Source organism: Pan paniscus, chromosome 2 (assembly GCF_029289425.2).
Source record: "Pan paniscus chromosome 2, NHGRI_mPanPan1-v2.0_pri, whole genome shotgun sequence".
NCBI lineage: Eukaryota > Metazoa > Chordata > Mammalia > Primates > Hominidae > Pan > Pan paniscus.
In genome coordinates, this window is record NC_085926.1 from 53,294,241 (window position 1) to 53,311,954 (window position 17,714).

The following is a 17,714-nucleotide window of genomic DNA, read 5'->3' on the forward strand; positions in this document are numbered from 1 at the left end:
TTATCTCCCTATTTTAAAAAACTGTAGTAAAATATACATAAAGCTTACCATTTTAACCATATTTAAGTGTAAAATTCAGTGGCCTTTAGTATATTCATGTTGTTGTTTTTAAGGTTCATCCGTGTTCTAACATGTATCAGAATTTCACTTATTTTTATGGCCGAATAATGTTCCAATGCATGTATATATGACATTTATTTATCCATTCATCCATTAATGGACACTGGAGTTCTTGAGATGTTTCCACCTTCTAGCTAGTGCAAATACTGCTGCTATAAACACTGGTGTGGAAGTATCTGTTTGAATGTCTATTTTCAATTCTTTTGGGTATATACCCAGGAGCAGAATTGCTGGGTCATATAGTAATTCCAAGTTTAACTTTTTGAGGAATCACCAAACTGTTTTTTTCCATAGTGCCTGAACCATTTTACATTATCACCAGCAATCCAACACGGTTGCCAGTATACAGCAGCATATGAGGTAACAGAGTATATGGAGTATTTTCCATATACTCTCCAACACTTGTGATGTTCCATTTTAATGATATTAGCCATCCTAATGAGTATGAAGTGATACCTCAGTGTGGTTTGAATTTGCATGTCCCTAATGACTAATGATGTGGAGCATCTTTTCATGTGCTTATTGGCCATTTGTATACCTTATATGGAGATTCCTATTAAAATCTTTTACCCAGTTTTGAATTGGGTTAATTCCTTTTTATACACATTATATGTTTAGAAAACAAATGGGTCAGGTTTCTTAGCAAAAAAAAGTATTGGAAAACAACACTAATTTTTTTTTTTTTTTTAATTTTTGAGATGGAGTCTTGCTGTCACCCAGGCTGGAGTGCAGTGGTGTGATCATGGCTCACTGCAACCTCCACCTCCTGGGTTCAAGTGATAGTCCTGCCTCAACGTCCCAAGTAGCTGGGAATGCAGACACGCACCACCACGCTCGGTTAATTTTTGTATTTTTAGTAGAGATGGCATTTCACCATGTTGGCCAGGCTGTTCTTGAACTTCTGACCTCAGGTGATCTGTCTGCCTCGGCTCCCAAAGTGCTGGGATTACAGCCACCGTGCCTGGCCAACAAGACTAATTCTTATTAATGCAAATTAAACGGCTCATAACCACCCCATTCTATTACAGACATATGTATACAAACACACAAACCAATATTTAGATATAAACTACTTTGAAAAACAGAGATCAGATTGGGTCTATGTTGCAGAAATTTAAGAAAAGGAACAATCAAATGGCAGGACATGGAGAAACCTCATCACAAAATACACCTGAGGCATAATCCAGACAGCAATTTTTCCTTGTCCAGTGAAACATAAATTAACTTTGAACAGCCAAAAATCTACTTTAAGTCAGGCAGAGTGCCTCATGCTTATAATCTCAGCACTTTGGCAGGCCTAGGCGGAAGCATTGCTTGAAGCCAGGAGTTTAAGATCAGCCTGGTCAACATATTGAGACCCTGCCTCTACAAAAAATTTAAAAATTAGCTGCACAAGGTGGTGTGCACCTGTGGTCCTGGCTGCTTGGAGGCTGAGGCAGGAGGATTGTTTAAGCCCAAGAGTTTGAGGTTACAGTGAGCTATGATCAGGCCACTGCATTCTAGCCTGGGCAACAGAGTGAGACGTTGTCTCTACAAACACACACACCTACTTTAAATTAAAATATGAAACCACCATATGGTAGAACCCTGACCCCTGACTTTAAAAGCAGCAGAAAGTTTCTAGATTCTCTATGCTGCCTCCCTATAACTACTGCGAGGCCAGACAGATTCTCTAACTTTCTCTAGAATGGGGAGTATGGTAAAGCATTACAGTTTTGGAGGTTTTCTCATATAAGAGTGAATAAACGAATTTGTGATGGCAATAATGAATCATCATACACAGAATGCTTACTATGTGGGAGGCCCTATGCTAAGCACTTTACATATATTACTCTATTCATCTGCTAGAGTAGGTAAATTATTATTGCTACTTTATAGATGATGCCCAAATACAACAAAAGAACCAGACTCCAACTCAGTTCTAACAATACAGTCTACATTCTTAAGCAGTGTGCCACCATATGGAGATGTCAATTCAGCAAAGTATAGGTTACCTAATCACCTGGATGGTGATACTTACCTCCGGAAAACAGGCACAGCTAAGGTTTGAATAACTGAGGTGGCTACAGATCAAAATGCATCAACGTTTGGAAATACTATCATTTGGCACAAACCATGTTTTGGTCAATGATGGACTGCATATACAACAGTGGTCCCATAAGAATATAATACTGTGTTTTTACTAAACCTTTTCTATGGTTAAATATACAAATACCAGTGTGTTACAAGTGCCTATAATACACGGTGCAGTAATGTGCTGCACAGGTCTGTAGCCTAGAAGCCATAGGCTATCCCATCGAGCCTAGGTGTTAGTAGGCAATGCCATCTTGGTTTCTTGGTTTGTGAAAGTATAAATACACTCTATGATGTTCGGAGAATGAAATCGCCTAATGACACATTTCTCAGAAAGTATTCCCATTGTTAAATGACACATGATTGTACCTAACTGGTTGAATTTGTCATAGGAGCCTGGGTGAGCAGAATATTTCTCTTCACACAAATTCCCAAAAGTTTCACAGTCTCTGCATTCTTTTCTGTTTCTGATAAGAAAAACTGGTTGCCCTCCTCTAGTAGCTGGGCTTATTTATTCATGAATTAACCTTCCATCATCCACAGAAAAGGTAAAATGTTATTCTTTCCTCATGCTTGAACATGCTTCAAGTTAGGATTCTGAGTTTTTTAATACTTCATGTGGATCAAGTGTTAGTCTGACCGTTTAGCTCAGGAAATGGCATTCAGCGAGCAACAGCATGTACAGCACAGGACAAAATTATCATATTCAGCATCAGGTTTAATATGGTTCACTCCTCATCCCACGGAGAATTGATGTTTAGAGAATTTTACATGTCTGTTTGGAGCTACTGGTCACTGCAGTGGGCACACTATAAGATAGGCACTATTCTTGAACATAGGAAACAAACAATAACAAAATACACTACAGAAACAATCCCAAGAAAAGTTTAAACAAGTGAATTATGCAACTGAAATGGAATGTAATACTATTAAGGCTTGACAGCAGTACTTGCTCCTCAGCACTAGATGGCAGTGTTACTAAACAAATGTAGTATCTGCCTGTGGCGGCTGATGATAAATTTAAACTAACTTTAGTCAATCACATGACTTCTGACAATATCGAGATCTCAGTATTTCATAAAATTTTGTCACTATAACCTAAATAATGGAGTCTTCCCCCCACCCCGAGATGGAGTCTTGCTCTGTCGCCCAGGCTGGAGTGTGGTGGCACGATCTTGGCTCACTGCAACCTCCCCCTCCTGGGTTCAAGCAATTCTCCTGCCTCTGCCTCCTGAGTAGCTGGGATTACAGGCGCATGCCACCATGCCCAGCTAATTTTTGTGTTTTTAGTAGAGACAGGGTTTCACCATGTTGGTCAGGCTGGTCTCAAACTCCTGACCTCATGATCTGCCTGTCTCGGCCTCCCAAAGTGCGAAGTGCTGGGATTACAGGTGTGAGCCTCCATGCCCGACCAAACGTGAAGTTTTAAAAGTATATGAAAAATGACGGAATAACACATCAGCACTGTCTGTACCACTTGAGTTCTGTATGTCTACAGACGCAGTGCTATTGTTGAAAGGCTTAGCATCTATGGCTTGTCACACTCATTTTTCATCTTTCAATGGACAGTGCTTTATGACTTTTTTTTTTTTTTTTTTTTGAGATGGAGTTTCACTCTTGTTGGCCAGGCTGGAGTGCAATGGCACAATCTCAGCTTACTGCAACCTCCGCCTCCCGGGTTCAAGCGATTCTCCTGCCTCAGCCTCTCAAGTAGCTGGGATTACAGGCATGTGCCACCACCCCTGGCTAATTTCTTTTCTATTTAGTAGAGATGGGGTTTCACCATGTTGGTCAGGCTGGTCTTGAACTCCTGACCTCAGGTGATCCACTTGCCTTGGCCTCCCAAAGTGCTAGGATTACAGGCGTGAGCCACTGTGCCTGGCTGATTCTTTTTTTTGTTGTTGGATTTTTGAAACAGGGTCTCCCTTGGTCGCCCAGGCTGGAGTGCAGTAGTGGGATCTTGGCTCACTATAACCTCCACCTCCTGGTTTCAAGTGATCCTCCCACTTTAGCCTCCTGAGTAGCTGTGATTACAGGCGTGCACCACCACACCCGGCTAATTTTTGTATTTTTATTAGAGACAGGGTTTCACCATGTTGGCCAGGCTGTTCTCAAACTCCTGGACTCAAGGGATCCGCCTGCCTCCACTTCCCAAAGTCCCGGGATTACAGGTGTGAGTCACCATGCCTGACCTTATAATTCTTAAGTCATTTTTTTCTGGTCCATTTCTTCCTTAGGGTCTCACAACAAATCTGCATTAGGTGGTACAATAATCCTTAACCTCATGATTCACAAAAGGAAGATGAAGTGATTCATGATTTAGAAAGGGGAAGTAGTAAGCCCACTGCACACTCCTGGATGATGATCCTAAATCCAGATACAGTAAAAATGGGGTATGGGAAGGTAGAATACAAAATTTGGTTTAAATTAATTATCTAAATATCTAAAAACATTTTGGATACATTGTTGATGTGAATGTAAGACTGTACAGACTTCCTAGAAAACAGTTTGGTGGTTTCTTTCTTTTTTTTTTTGAGACAGGGTTTTGCTCTTGTTGCCCAGGCTGGAGTGCAATGGCATGACCTCAGCTCACTGCAACCTTTGCCTCCCAGGTTCAAGTGATTCTCGTGCCTCAGCCTCCCGAGTAGCTGGGATTCAGGTACCACCACCACCATGCCCGTCCAATTTTTGTATTTTTAGTAGAGACGGGGTTTCACCATGTTGGTCAGGCTGGTCTTGAACTCCAGACCTCAAGTGATCCACCCGCCTTGGCTTCCCAAGGCAGTTTCTTATTAAACTAAAACATGCAATACCAAATGACCTGACATTTGCACTCCTGGGCATTTATCTCAGAGAAATGAAGATTTATGTTCACATAAAAACCTGTACATAAACGTTCATGGGAGCTTTATTTGTAATAACCCAAAACTGAAAACAATCTAGATGTTCTTCAGTAAGTGAGTTGCCAAAAACAGTTAAACAAATTTTAGTACTTGCATATCATGTAATACTCTCAGTAATAAAAGGAAACAAACTTGATACATGTAACAACTTCAGTGAAATGTTCAGGAATTATGCTGAGTGAAGAAAGACAATCTCAAGAGGTTATATATATGATTCCATTTATATAATATTCTTGAAATGACATTATAGAACTGGAAAATGGATTAATAGTTGCCAGGGCTAAACGATGGCGGGATCGGGGAGGCAGAGGTAGACGCAGAGGCAGAATAGGGTATGACAGGGAAGTCAGTGTGTTTATGAAAGGGCAAAACATCCTGGGGGTGATGAAAATATTTAGCATCTTGACTGTGGTAGTGGATATACAAAAAGCTATACATGAGATAAAATTACATAGAACTGAATATACACACAACAAAGGAAATCTGAACAACATGTGTGGATTGTGTTAATATCCTGGTTGTCATATCATACTATATTTTGCAAAATGTTATCAATGGGCAAATGGGTAATGGGTACATAGGATCTTTCTGCATTATTTCTTACAACTGCATATAAATCTGTAATTATCTCAAAACAAAAAGTCTACTTAAAAAACTACGGATTTTATTTGATATCTGTTCTTTTATCAGACTATCAGTTATAAAGAGAACTAATTCAACAAATATTTACAGTGCTACATGCTAAGGATACAGCAATGAACAAGGCTCATAAAACTGCCCTTCTTTCCTGTAAGAGACAGCTTAAAAACAAAAAAGCAAAACTGTTTTACATGGTGCTTATATTTTGGTGGGCAGGAGACAGACAAAAAACAAAAACAGAAACCATCTTAGCTGGTTAGAAACCTTAGTGAGAAAATAAAGTACAGTAAGAGGATGGAGGTGAGGAAGGGTTGTTTTATTTTATTTATTTACTTATTTATTTTGAGCCAGAGCCTTGCTCTGTCGCCTAGGCTGGAGTGCAGTGGCGCAATCACGGCTCACTGCAACCTCCACCTCCCGGGTTCAAGCAATTTCTCCTACCTCAGCTTCCCGAATAGCTGGGATTACTGGTGTCTATTACCACACCCGGCTAATTTTGTATTTTTAGTAGAAACGGGGTTTTGCCATGTTGGCCAGGCTGGTCTCGAACTCCTGACCTCAGGTGATCTGCCTGCCTTGGCCTCCTGAAGTGCTGGGATTACAGGCATGAGCCACTGCACCTGGGAGTTTTATTTTATTTTTAAATTAAATTAAATTAAATTAAATTTTTGAGACAGGGCCTTGCTCTGCTACCCAGGCTGGAGTGCAGTGGTGTGATCATGGCTCACTGCAATCTCAAACCTCCTGAGCTCAAGCGAGGCTCCTACCTCAGCCTCCCAATTAGCTGGGACCACAGGTGCATGACATCACATCTGGCTAATTTTAAAATTTGTTTCTAGAGAAGGGGTCTCACTATGCTGCCCAGGCTGGTCTCTAACTCCTGGGCTCAAGTGATCCTCCTGCCTTGGCCTCCCAAAGAGCTGAGATTACAGATGAGAGCCACTGTGCCTGTCCAAGGGGTGTTACTGTTATTATTTTTTTCTTCCTTGAGACAGAGTCTTACTCTGTTGCTCAGACTGGAGTGCACTGGTGCAATCTCGGCTCACTGCAACCTCTGCCTCCAGGGTTCAAGCCATTCTGGTGCTGCAGCCTCCTGAGTAGCTGGGATTACAGGCACGTGCCACCACACCCAGCTAATTTTTGTATTTTTAGTAGAGACAGGGTTTCGTCAATTGGCCAGGCTGGTTTCAAACTCCTGGGCTCAAGCCATCTGCCTGCCTCAACCTTCCAAAGTGCTGGCGTTATAGGTGTGAGCCACTGTGCCTAGCCAAGGGTTATTTTAAATAGGGTAGTCAGACAAGGCCTGACTTATGGAGGACATATGAGGCTTGAGGGAGTAAAGGGAGCAAGCCCTATCTGGGAGGAAAGTATTACAGGCCAAGGGAACAAGTGCAAAGGCCTGTCCCGAGGCAGGAACATATCTGGCACATTTGGGGAAAGACAAGAGAGCCAATGGGACTGGAGCCAGGTGAGCAATGCAGAGTGACAGATGAGGCCTGGGGTAGAGGGGCCAGATAAGGTAGGGCCTCGTGGGCCACTGTCACGATCCTGGCTATGATTTGAGTGAGCTGGGACACTGCTGGAGGGTTTTAAGCAGAGGAGTGTCATGATCTGACTTATGTTTTGCAAGGATTACTCTGGCTGTTGGGTTAAGAATAGGTAAGAAGCAACCAGGGGGCAAAAGATGGGAAACCAGGTAGCAGGCTACTGCAAAATCCAGATTAAACAGTTACTCGGATCATGACCTAGGAGGATGTCATTATGTTGCTGCACATTTGAACCTTGACACAACTGACAAATCAAACTTGCACTCATTAGAATCCTTACTGAATGTTACTCTTTGTTACTTAGGACAAAGCTAGAGCTTTAGCTGTACAAACCTTATCTTGTGACCCGGAGGGCATTTCTTCTAGAGTCTCGGTGCTTCCCAGATTGGAGAGCTGAGTGCTTGGCTGTAACCCAGGGCTGGAGATATTTGAGTCACCCATCTGATTCTTTAAAAAGTTAAAAGAAAAAAATATATCTTGTGAAAAAAATTTGCTATTATTTGGCTCACAAAACAGCATCTGAGGTTATCAAAAATGTTATTTTTTAAAAAGAAGAAGAAAAACCAACCTCAAAATGTTTGCTCTGTACTCCAATGTAAATAACATGCAATAAAATTTCTAGAACATTGAGCACCTAATTTTAGACAACAGTGTTGGCCACAACTGTTATTTTTATCACCTTTTTAAGAAAAAGTTAATGGTATTACTTTATCACATATTCTTTTAATCTTATTTATTTGTTTTTCCAAGATGGAGTCTTGCTCTGTTGCCCAGGCTGGACTGCAGTGGCGCAATCTTGGCTCACTACAACCTCTGCCTCCTGGGTTCAAGCAATTCTCCTGCCTCAGCCTCCCGAGTAGCTGGGATTACAGGTGCAAGCCACCATGCCCAGCTGGTTTTTCTTTTTCTTTTTGTATTTTTAGTAGAGACAGGGTTTCAGCATGTTGGCCAGGCTGGTCTCAAACTCCTGACCTTGTGATCCATCCACCTCGGCCTCCCAAAGTGCTGGGATTATGGGTGTGAGCCACTGTGCCCAGCCTGATTTTATTTTTAAATAAAAGCTAACATATGGTGAAATTAATTTTTAAGGAGGTGTACAGTTCTATTTATGTCCCTATCAGCATAATCAGGATACAAAACAGTTCCATCATCCAAAAAAAAATTCCCTTGTGCTGTCCTGTTGCAGTCATGCCCTCCCTCCACTCCCAGCAACTAGGTCTATTCTCTCTCACTCTAGTTTTGTCTTTTCAAAGATGTCATATAAATGAAATATAAGTAGAATGCCAGCTTCTTGCACTTAGCATAATGCCTTTAAGGTACATCCAAGCTGTTGTATGGTATTAATAGTTCACTCCTTTTTATTGCTGAGTAGTATTACATTATATAAATACGTGAGTGTTTAACCATTCACTCACAGAAGCACATCTGTGTTGTTTCCATTTTTTGGTGATTATGAATACAACATCTATAAACACTGATATAGGTTTTTAAGTGGACAAAAATTTCTTTTTTTCTTTTTTTTTTTGAGACGGAGTCTCACTCTGTTGCCCAGCCTGGATTTTAGTGGCTTGATCTCGGCTTACTGTGCTCTCTGCCTCCCAGATTCAAGCAATTCTCTTGCCTCAGCCTCCTGAGTAGCTGGGATTACAGGCGCGCGCCACCACACCCAGCTAATTTTTATATTTTTAGTAGAGACGGGGTTTCACCATGTTGGCCAGGCTGGTCTCGAACTCCTGACTTCAGGTGACTCACGGTCCTTGGCCTCCCAAAGTGCTGGGGTTACAAGCGTGAGCCACACCTTGCCTGGCAAAATTTGTTTCTCTAGGGTAAATACCTAGGAGTGGTACTTCTTGGGTCATATGATAAATACATTTTTCTTCTAAAAGTTTTATAGTTTTACATTTTACATTTACATCTATGACACATTTTGAGTTGATTATTCTCTAAGATGTTATTAGGTTAGGTTTTTTTTTGTCGCATATGGACATCCAATTGTACTAATATTATTAAGTTACCATTAATGTGCTCATGACATTAAAAATGAAAATAATCTTGTTCTTAAAAAGAATCCTCAAAAAATGATCAGACCAATAGATGGACATGGAATTATGGGTTATGAATTCTTGAATATTTGTGCTATCTGATCCGGCATCTGATGAACATCATCCATGCCAAAACCGACACCAAAAACAGTTCAGAAAATGCAAGATATGAGATTTTTTTAAAAAGCAGCCCTAAACTCAGTTCAGAGACAGATTTTCTTGATACCATGCTACAGACAATTCATGCTTATCACAGGAGTAGGTACTCAAATATTAAATGGATGGCATGTGTTTTTTCCCACCCAAATGACTTAATCCTTATATTATTTCAGAACATCATTTACTCAGTGTTATCAATTTGAATAGCGGCGGAACATTTTGTGAAAGCCTATGAAATATCTCAATCTTTTAACATGCCCCTGTTTGCAACATCACTATCAACCATATCAACCCCATTATGTGGAATGCTTGGAACTGAATTATATTATAGAAAATATAAAGTTAAAATATTGTTCATAACAAGTTCTTAAAACAGAAGGTATAAATGTTCAGAAACACTAAAAAGTTGGGGCTGGGAGCAGTGGCTCCCAGCACTTCAGGAAGCTGAGGCAGGAAGATCACTTGAGACCAAGAGTTCAAGACCAGCCTGGGCAACATAGTGAGACCCCATCTCTACAAAAAATAAAAATAGAGACCATCCTGGCTAACACCGTGAAACCCTGTCTATACTAAAAGTACAAAAAATTAGCCAGGCGTGGTGGTGGGCGCCTGTAGTCCCAGCTACTCGGGAGGCTGAGGCAGGAGAATGGTGTGAACCCAAGAGGCAGAGCTTGCAGTGAGCTGAGATTGGGCACTGTACTCCAGCCTGGGCAACAGTGCAAGACTCTGTCTCAAAAAAAAAAAAAAAAAGCCAGCCTGACCAACATGGTGGAGGCTGAGACAGGTGGATCACTTGAGCCCAAGAGTTTAAGGCTGCAGCAAGCTATGATTTTCTTTTGCTATTTTTTTGTAGAGATGGGACTTCACCAACCATGTTGCCCAGGCTGTTCTTTTTTTTTTTTTTTTTTTTTTTGTGGACTGAATCCTGCTCTGTCACCCAGGCTGGAGTGCAGTGGCGCAATCTTGGCTCACTGTAACCTCCGCCTCTTGGGTTCAAGTGATTCTCATGAACCTCAGCCTCCCTCAACCTCCCAAGTAGCTGGGACTATAGGCACATACCACCACACCCAGCTAATTTTTCTATTTTTAGTAGAGATGGGATTTCACCATGTTGGCCAGGCTGGTCTTGAACTCCTGACCTCAAGCAATCCACCCGCCTCAGCCTTCCAAAGTGTTGGGATTACAGGCGTGTGCCACCACACCCGGCCCCAGGCTGGTCTTAAACTCCTGGACTCAAGCAATCTATCTGCTTCAGCCTTCCAAAGTGCTGGAAGCCATATGCCACTGCCCCAAGCCCCAGATTTGTAATTTTTAGAGACAGGCTGGATAAGGTTGCAAAACTAGGTCACTTGGCAATAACTGAGAGCTGGGCTGTAAATGACCCTTTACATACGAACTAGCTCTCAACCTGCTTCAGTTCCACCCGGCCTGCTTTACTCACTACCATGGCTTCCCTGGCTCTTGGGGCATTTGATTTGCAATTCTTAAGTATAAGCAATAAAACTGGCTTATATTGTTAGGTTGTACTTTAATGAAAGTTCTCAAGAATTTAATGTATTTCTGATACTTGTGCAGGGCCTTTCTTGGAGATTTTGTGTTTGTTAATAACAGCATCCAGTGTTTGTAAAAATGAGGGAAAATGGGCAATCAGACAAACCTGCTGGAGGGTGATTTTATAATATTTGGTAAAAATCTTAAAAACACAAAAATGCTTTGATCTACCAATTCCATTTAAAGTAATTTATCCTAATAAAAAGTTAATGCTGTACATGAGGATTTTACAAGGATTTAGCTATAAGGATATATCGCCAAGTTCTTAATAGAATTAGAGAAGCCTAGGGCATCATTTATATAATGCACATAAGGAAAAATGCACAGCTATAAATATCAGTTCTTTTTTCAAAAACTTCATTCTACCAAAGGAAATCTCATAGGGATTCTCTGTGAGATGAATAGTTACTGTCAATAAAAAAGATTTGGAACAAAACAGGTTACCAAAGAACATTAATAAATCTAATGTACACAAACATACCACTTACACTTGGACATATTTTTGCAAGGATACGTAACAAAGTATTAGCAGTGATTATTTCTAGGTGGTAGAACTATGATATTTTCTTCTTTTTGTTTACTGTAATTTTTGAATATAAAACGTTCTCCGTAAGCTGTTTTAAAAAAAGAAAAAACTTTTCTATAGTTTATACTGCTTACATAATAAGAAAAATAATGGTGTTCATGTTTATTTAGGTATTTATTTATTTTTATTGTTTTTTGAGACAGGGTCATGCTCTGTTGCCCAGGCTGGAGTGCAGTGGCAGAATAATAGCTCACTGCAACTTGGAGCTGTTGGGCTCCTGATCTTCCCACCTCAGCCTCCAAACAGCCAGGACCACAGGTGCACACCACCACACCTGGCTGATTTTTAAATTTTTTATAGAGATGGGATCTCATTATATGTTGACCAGGCCTGTCCTCAATCAATTCTCCTGCTCCAGCCTTCCAAAGCGCTGGGATTATAGACATAGCCACAGCGCCTGGCCTATCCTATTTTTTTATTTTCTTTTTTCTTTTTAAGAAACAGAGTCTTGCTGTCACCTGAGCTGGAATGCAGCAGTTCAATCATGGCTCACTGCAGCCTCGAACTGCTGGGCTCAAGTGCTCCTCCCGCCTCAGCCTCTGGAGTAGCTGGGACTACAGGTGTGTGCCACCATGCCTAACTAATTAAAAAAAATTTTTTTTTTGGTAGAGACAAGGTCTTGCTATGTTGCCCAGGGTGGTCCGAAACTTGTGGATTCAAGCAATCCTCCCACCTCGGCATCCCAAGGTGCTGGAATTATGGGCGCGAGTCACTGTGTCTGGCCTCTATTTTTTAAGAACAAAAATACCCTGGACTTTAAAAAATTGTTTTGCAATTAAACTAAAACCAAACAACCATCCGCACCCCCCTGACCAAAATCCAGGATTACATCCTATGGCTAGAAGCAACTCATAATGGGCCAAATGTGGTTTCAACTATCTTTCTTTACATAAAAAATAGGAAAGTTGAGGCTAGGTACAGTGGCTCACGCCTGTAATCCCAGGACTTTGGGAGGCTGCGGCGGGCCAATCACGAGGTCAAGAGATTGAGACTATCCTGGCCAACATGGTGAAACCCTGTCTCTACTAAAAATACAAAAAATTAGCCGGTCGTAGTGGTGCACGCCTGTAGTCCCAGCTACTCAGGAGGCTGAGGCAGGAGGATCACTTGAATCTGGGAGGTGGAGGTTGCAGTGAGTCGAGATCGCACCACTGCACTGTAGCCTGGCAACAGAGCGAGACTCCATCTCAAAAAAAAAAAAAAAGGAAAGTTAATTAAAAGATATTATAGAAGTGCAATATCTTTCTTTTGAAGAAAATGCTTATTATACAGATTTTTACTTTTCAAAAAGTCTCTAGGCTGGCCACAGTGTCTCACACCTATAATTCCAGCACTTTGGGAGGCCAAGGCGGGAGGACAGCTTGAGCCCAGGAGCTTGTCAAGATCAGCCAGGGCAACATAGTGAGACTCTATCTCTACAAAAAATAAACAAAATTATCCAAGCATGGTGATGCATGGCCTATAGTCATGGCTAATTGGGAGGCTAAGATGGGAGAATGTCTTGAGCCTGGGAGGTAGAGGCTGCAGTGGGCCAAGACTGTGCCCCTGCACTCCAGCCTGGGCAACAGAGAGACCCTGTCTGAAAAAAGAAAAGAGTCTCATTATTACAAGTGCTCATTCAAAAGTCTGAAATTTCGTTCATTATATCATACTCAGCAGATAGCGGAGACTCAGAATCAGGATTAAATCCCAACACTGAGGCCTAGCTTGCACCCCTGCCCTTGACTGCCAATCTTCTGAGTCTTCACCTAAAGATAAACAAAGGGGCCATCTGAAAAAATGTGGCAGCTGAAGGGAGCCCATCCAAACACCAAGACCCATGAATTCATGGGTCACTGCTTATACCAGCTCCATCTGATGAGATGATAGACAAATGCAGATAAGAGAACAAAACTCTAATTCAAAGAAGCTCCACCTATTGCAGACAGTTTTCAAAATCAGAAAGAACACATGATAAAGTAAATATCAAAGATTTAACCAAATCCCAAAAGGTTTCATTTTAATCTACCCATAGACAATATTTTATTCCATAGTGTGAAAGAAGTTTATTTAAAACAGAAACTATCATGCTATCTATATTCCTTTTGTAATACTGATATAATTCGAAATAATGTCAGATGTTTAGATTGCCCAACTGACCCTAGAGTTCCTTTAAAGTTTTGTGTTCAAAGCTAATGCCTTATTTCCTACTTTCTCGTTGTGGCTACTTACCTCTCAGCCTGAGTAAGCCAGGCCATTTACTGGAGTATCTGCTTTAGTGCGCAGCACCTACAGTTTCTGTCCCGTGTGGTACCTTGATACAGTTATTACTCAGGATGAGTGACAGAGCCCTGGACTTACTAGGTACCTATGAGAACACTGAAAGGGCTCTACAAACAGAACAAAGTATGTACGTAGAAAATCCGCTTGTCATCAAGGGTAGAAGAGGGGAATGTAAGGTAACTTCTAAATCAGAAAGCCATTCTTGAAGTTAGTTCTCATTTGGTTTCCTAAGAATCGATTAATTTATTAGAGAGGTGACTGCTCCTCCAAATTTAACTTCCATAGATCCATTCATTCCTCTTAATTCTCTGTGAGACATTGAAGAATTTGGTACAAACTTGAAACTTCTCATGGGCTCTCATGTACATTTCTCCACCCTGGAGGTGGGACTTCCTTTGTTATCAGAATGTAGAAGGTCTATGTAGTTTATGGTGAACATGCCTATTTTTAGTCAGAAGAAACTATCTTTCAGAACACTTTTTTCAAACTTTTTCCTGAACTCCAAATTCTTGAGTTGTTAAAGGGCAGTATGCAAAAAATGGTCCTGCAGTCAAGTCAATCTGGGAATTGGTGTTATTGTTTTACTTATTGCAGGACCTCTCAGTTTTGAGCTCTGTAAAGTCCCAAGAGGATGGGAGGAGGAAGAGTCATGCTAACAACAGTACCTTAACTCGTTTTGCCAATTTGAAGCTTTTTTCAGGATCACTGATTAATAACTTAGTAGCTGGTATTATAGCAGAACTGTATGGGAAACAGGGTCTTTTGGACAGTGCTTTTTCACATTTTGTTCCTTGAAGTTCTGGTGAGGTGAAATAGGCATGAAAGGAAAGCACTTAATTCAATATTTAATGAAGAGTAAGGTGACAGTATAATTCTGCTAAAACAAAGTTCAGCAGTAGAGAGCTTGTCTCACTCCAGTGAAGTGTGGGGGCTTTGAGGTGCCAAGTAAAATTCCAGGAGAGTTTCATAACCATGAAATGCCCACTGCTTGCTTGCACATAGTAGATGGTTCATAAGCAGGTATTGAATAAATTAACGAAAGTACCACAATTGCCATTTTATTCAACTTTTGGGAGAAAATTTTATCAGCTAATTTATAAACTAAAATGCACAACAGAAGAGAAAGAAAACAGTGAATTTCAGAAAAGCCTCTCATTTGGGTAAAATTCCAAATGAAGCTTAATGAAGGTTGTGCATCTACCACCAATTACAGACCATGAGTGTATTTTTTAGTATTATGTGGTACAAACTATCAGAATACTTTTCAAAGCCTAAACAAATTCCTAGGACCACTGAGGATCCTAACAGAAACTGCAGTGGTGAAGAGGAGGCACGAAGCTTTACCAGAACTAGCTGCTGCGAGCTAACTTCTGCACTCCAAGACCATCTTCTCCCATAGTAATCTTATAGGAATAGAAAAAAGCATTGTAAATTTTCCTGCCAAAAACAAGTAATCTGGGGTAAGCAAGTTCTTTCCTTATGTTTTAGGTTTAAAATTGTAAGACACAACTGTTTTTTAAAAAAGAAAAAGAGACACAGGGTCTCACTGTTGCCCAGACTAGAGTGGAGTGGTACAATCATAGCCCACTGCAGCCTCCAACTCCTGGGGTCAAGTGATCTTCCTTCCTCAGCCTGCCAAGTAGCTGGGACTGATTACAGGAGTGTGCTAACACGCTTTCTTTTTGAACTTATATTTCTGCTGGCCCTGGAGGCCAGCTTCCCTAGTAAAATAGTCTCCTGCAGACCTCCTCCTCCCGTTTTGGTCTTCCCTGGTCAGCATCCAAGTACCCAGAGAGCCTCACCCTCTCATACTCATCCTTGGCTCTGCTCAGCATCTCCAGGATGTCGATGGGCCTGTGGTCGCTGCAGCCATTGGCCTGGCTGGGACTCTGTTTGTCCCGAGCAGCTTGCTGGGATCGCCGTGTCTCCTCTTCTACCACACTAGAGGAGAAGAACAAGGTTTTAGAAAGGCCCCTTGAAACAAAATCTGACCCAAGATTTCTTTTGGTGTTCATCTTCCAAGGATACACTAAGAGTGTCACATGATGACATTATTCTTTTTTTTTTTTTTTTGAGACGGAGTCTCGCACTGTCGCCCAGGCTGGAGTGCAGTGGTGTGATCTCGGCTCACTGCAAACTCCACCTCCTGGGTTCACACCATCCTCCTGCCTCAGCCTCCGGAGTAGCTGGGACTACAGCACCCACCACCACACCCGGCTAATGTTTTGTATTTTTAGTAGAGATGGGGTTTCACCGTGTTAGCCAGGATGGTCTCAATCTCCTGACCTCGTGATCTGCCCTAGGCCTCCCCAAGTGCTGGGATTACAGGCCTGAGCCACCGTGCCCAGCCGATTACATTATTCTTGCAATATATAACACAGAACTTCAGTTACCTCATTTCAGAAATAAATGACTTACCATTTCACCGTCTCATTAACAGTGCCAATATTTACCCTTCAGAAGGATAAAAATACAGAATTCCTTCCTAGAGTTGGCAGAGATGCATTACAAACTCCACTAAGGTTTCTCCCTTTTTCCCTTGAAGTATTTCAAAATCAGTCAAACTAATTGCTAAAGTAAATATGAAAACTGACAGTTCCACCAAGACACAGGAAGGCTGCATAGTTGAACAAATCCTCTGTGGAAAGTTTGGATTGACACTGGGCTAGCAAGGACAAAGTCAGTTCTTGAAAATAGAGGTCTTGGTGAATCCTTAAAAGTTAGTAACACTATAAGCAAATAAAAGGTTTCCCTTATTCTCCCTTTTAAAAACCACCAACTTAGCCTGGGCAACTTGGCAAAACCCCGTCTCTACAAAAAATACAAAAATTAGCTGGGCGTAGTGGTACACGCCTGTAGTCCCAGCTATTTGGAAGGCTGAGGTGGGAGGACTGCTTGAGTCTGGGAGGTAGAGGCTGCAGTGAACTGAGATCACACTACTGCACTCCAGCCTGGGTAAGAGTGAGACCTTGACTCCAAAAAAAAAAAAAAAATCACTAAGTGGGCTTTCAGTTTTTAAGAACACCCCCTTCTCCCTTGTAAAGAAAGATCTGAAACAATTACAGCAAAATATTAGGAACTGAAAGCTGGGTGGTAAGCACATACATATTTTATTATTTCCTATATTTTTCTTCAAGCTTTCAAGCTTGAATAATAAATTTTAATAAAGCAACTTTTTTTGTTTTTTTTTAAGATTCATTCAGGCCAGGCACAGTGCTCATGCCTATAATCCTAGCACTTTGTGAGGCTGAGGCAGGACGATCACTTGAGCCCAGGAGTTTGAGACCAGCCCAGGCAACATAGTGAAACCCTGTTTTAAAAAACAAAAAACCCAGCCTGCACAGGAGCTCTCATTAGAGTGTGGGGAAGAGGTGAACAGAGATGGCTTTTTTATTTAAAAATACTGGGTTAAACAATATTAAACCGACTTAAAAAAAAAGAAAAAACAGAATCCTTGAGTTTTATTATTATTTTTGTAGAGATGGAGTTTGATATGTTGCCCTGGCTGGTCCCAAAACTCCTAGTCTCAAGTGATCCTCCTGCCTCAGCCTCCCAAAATACTGGGATTAAAGGCATGAATTACCACAACCCACCCATTGAATTTTTGTTTGTTTGTTTTATTTATTTATTTTTTTATTGTACAGACAAGGTCTCACCATGTTGCCCAGGCTGGTCTCAAACTCCTGGCCTCAAGCAATCCTCCCACCTCAGCCTCCCAAAGTGCCGGGATTATAGACATGAGCCACCACACCTGGCCAGTTGATTTTTAAGCATGCTAAAATTTATTGTGATTCTCCAAGAAGGGCAGGCCTATAGATTTTCTCAAATTTTA

At 41.2% G+C, this 17,714-nt stretch overlaps 1 protein-coding gene across 2 annotated transcripts in view; it reads right to left on the bottom strand.

The window, feature by feature from the left end:
- Positions 1-17,714, bottom strand: part of DCP1A (decapping mRNA 1A) — a 65,916-nt gene that overhangs the window by 13,333 nt on the left and 34,869 nt on the right. The window contains exons 5-6 of one of the 2 annotated variants that reach the window (XM_003818732.5): positions 15,685-15,823; positions 7,616-7,729 (exon numbers count right to left, since the gene is read on the bottom strand). In XM_003818732.5, coding sequence (XP_003818780.2) covers positions 7,616-7,729; positions 15,685-15,823 — 253 coding nt within the window. The remainder of the gene's footprint in view (positions 1-7,615; positions 7,730-15,684; positions 15,824-17,714) is intronic. The other variant, XM_003818733.5, reaches the window with a different exon arrangement.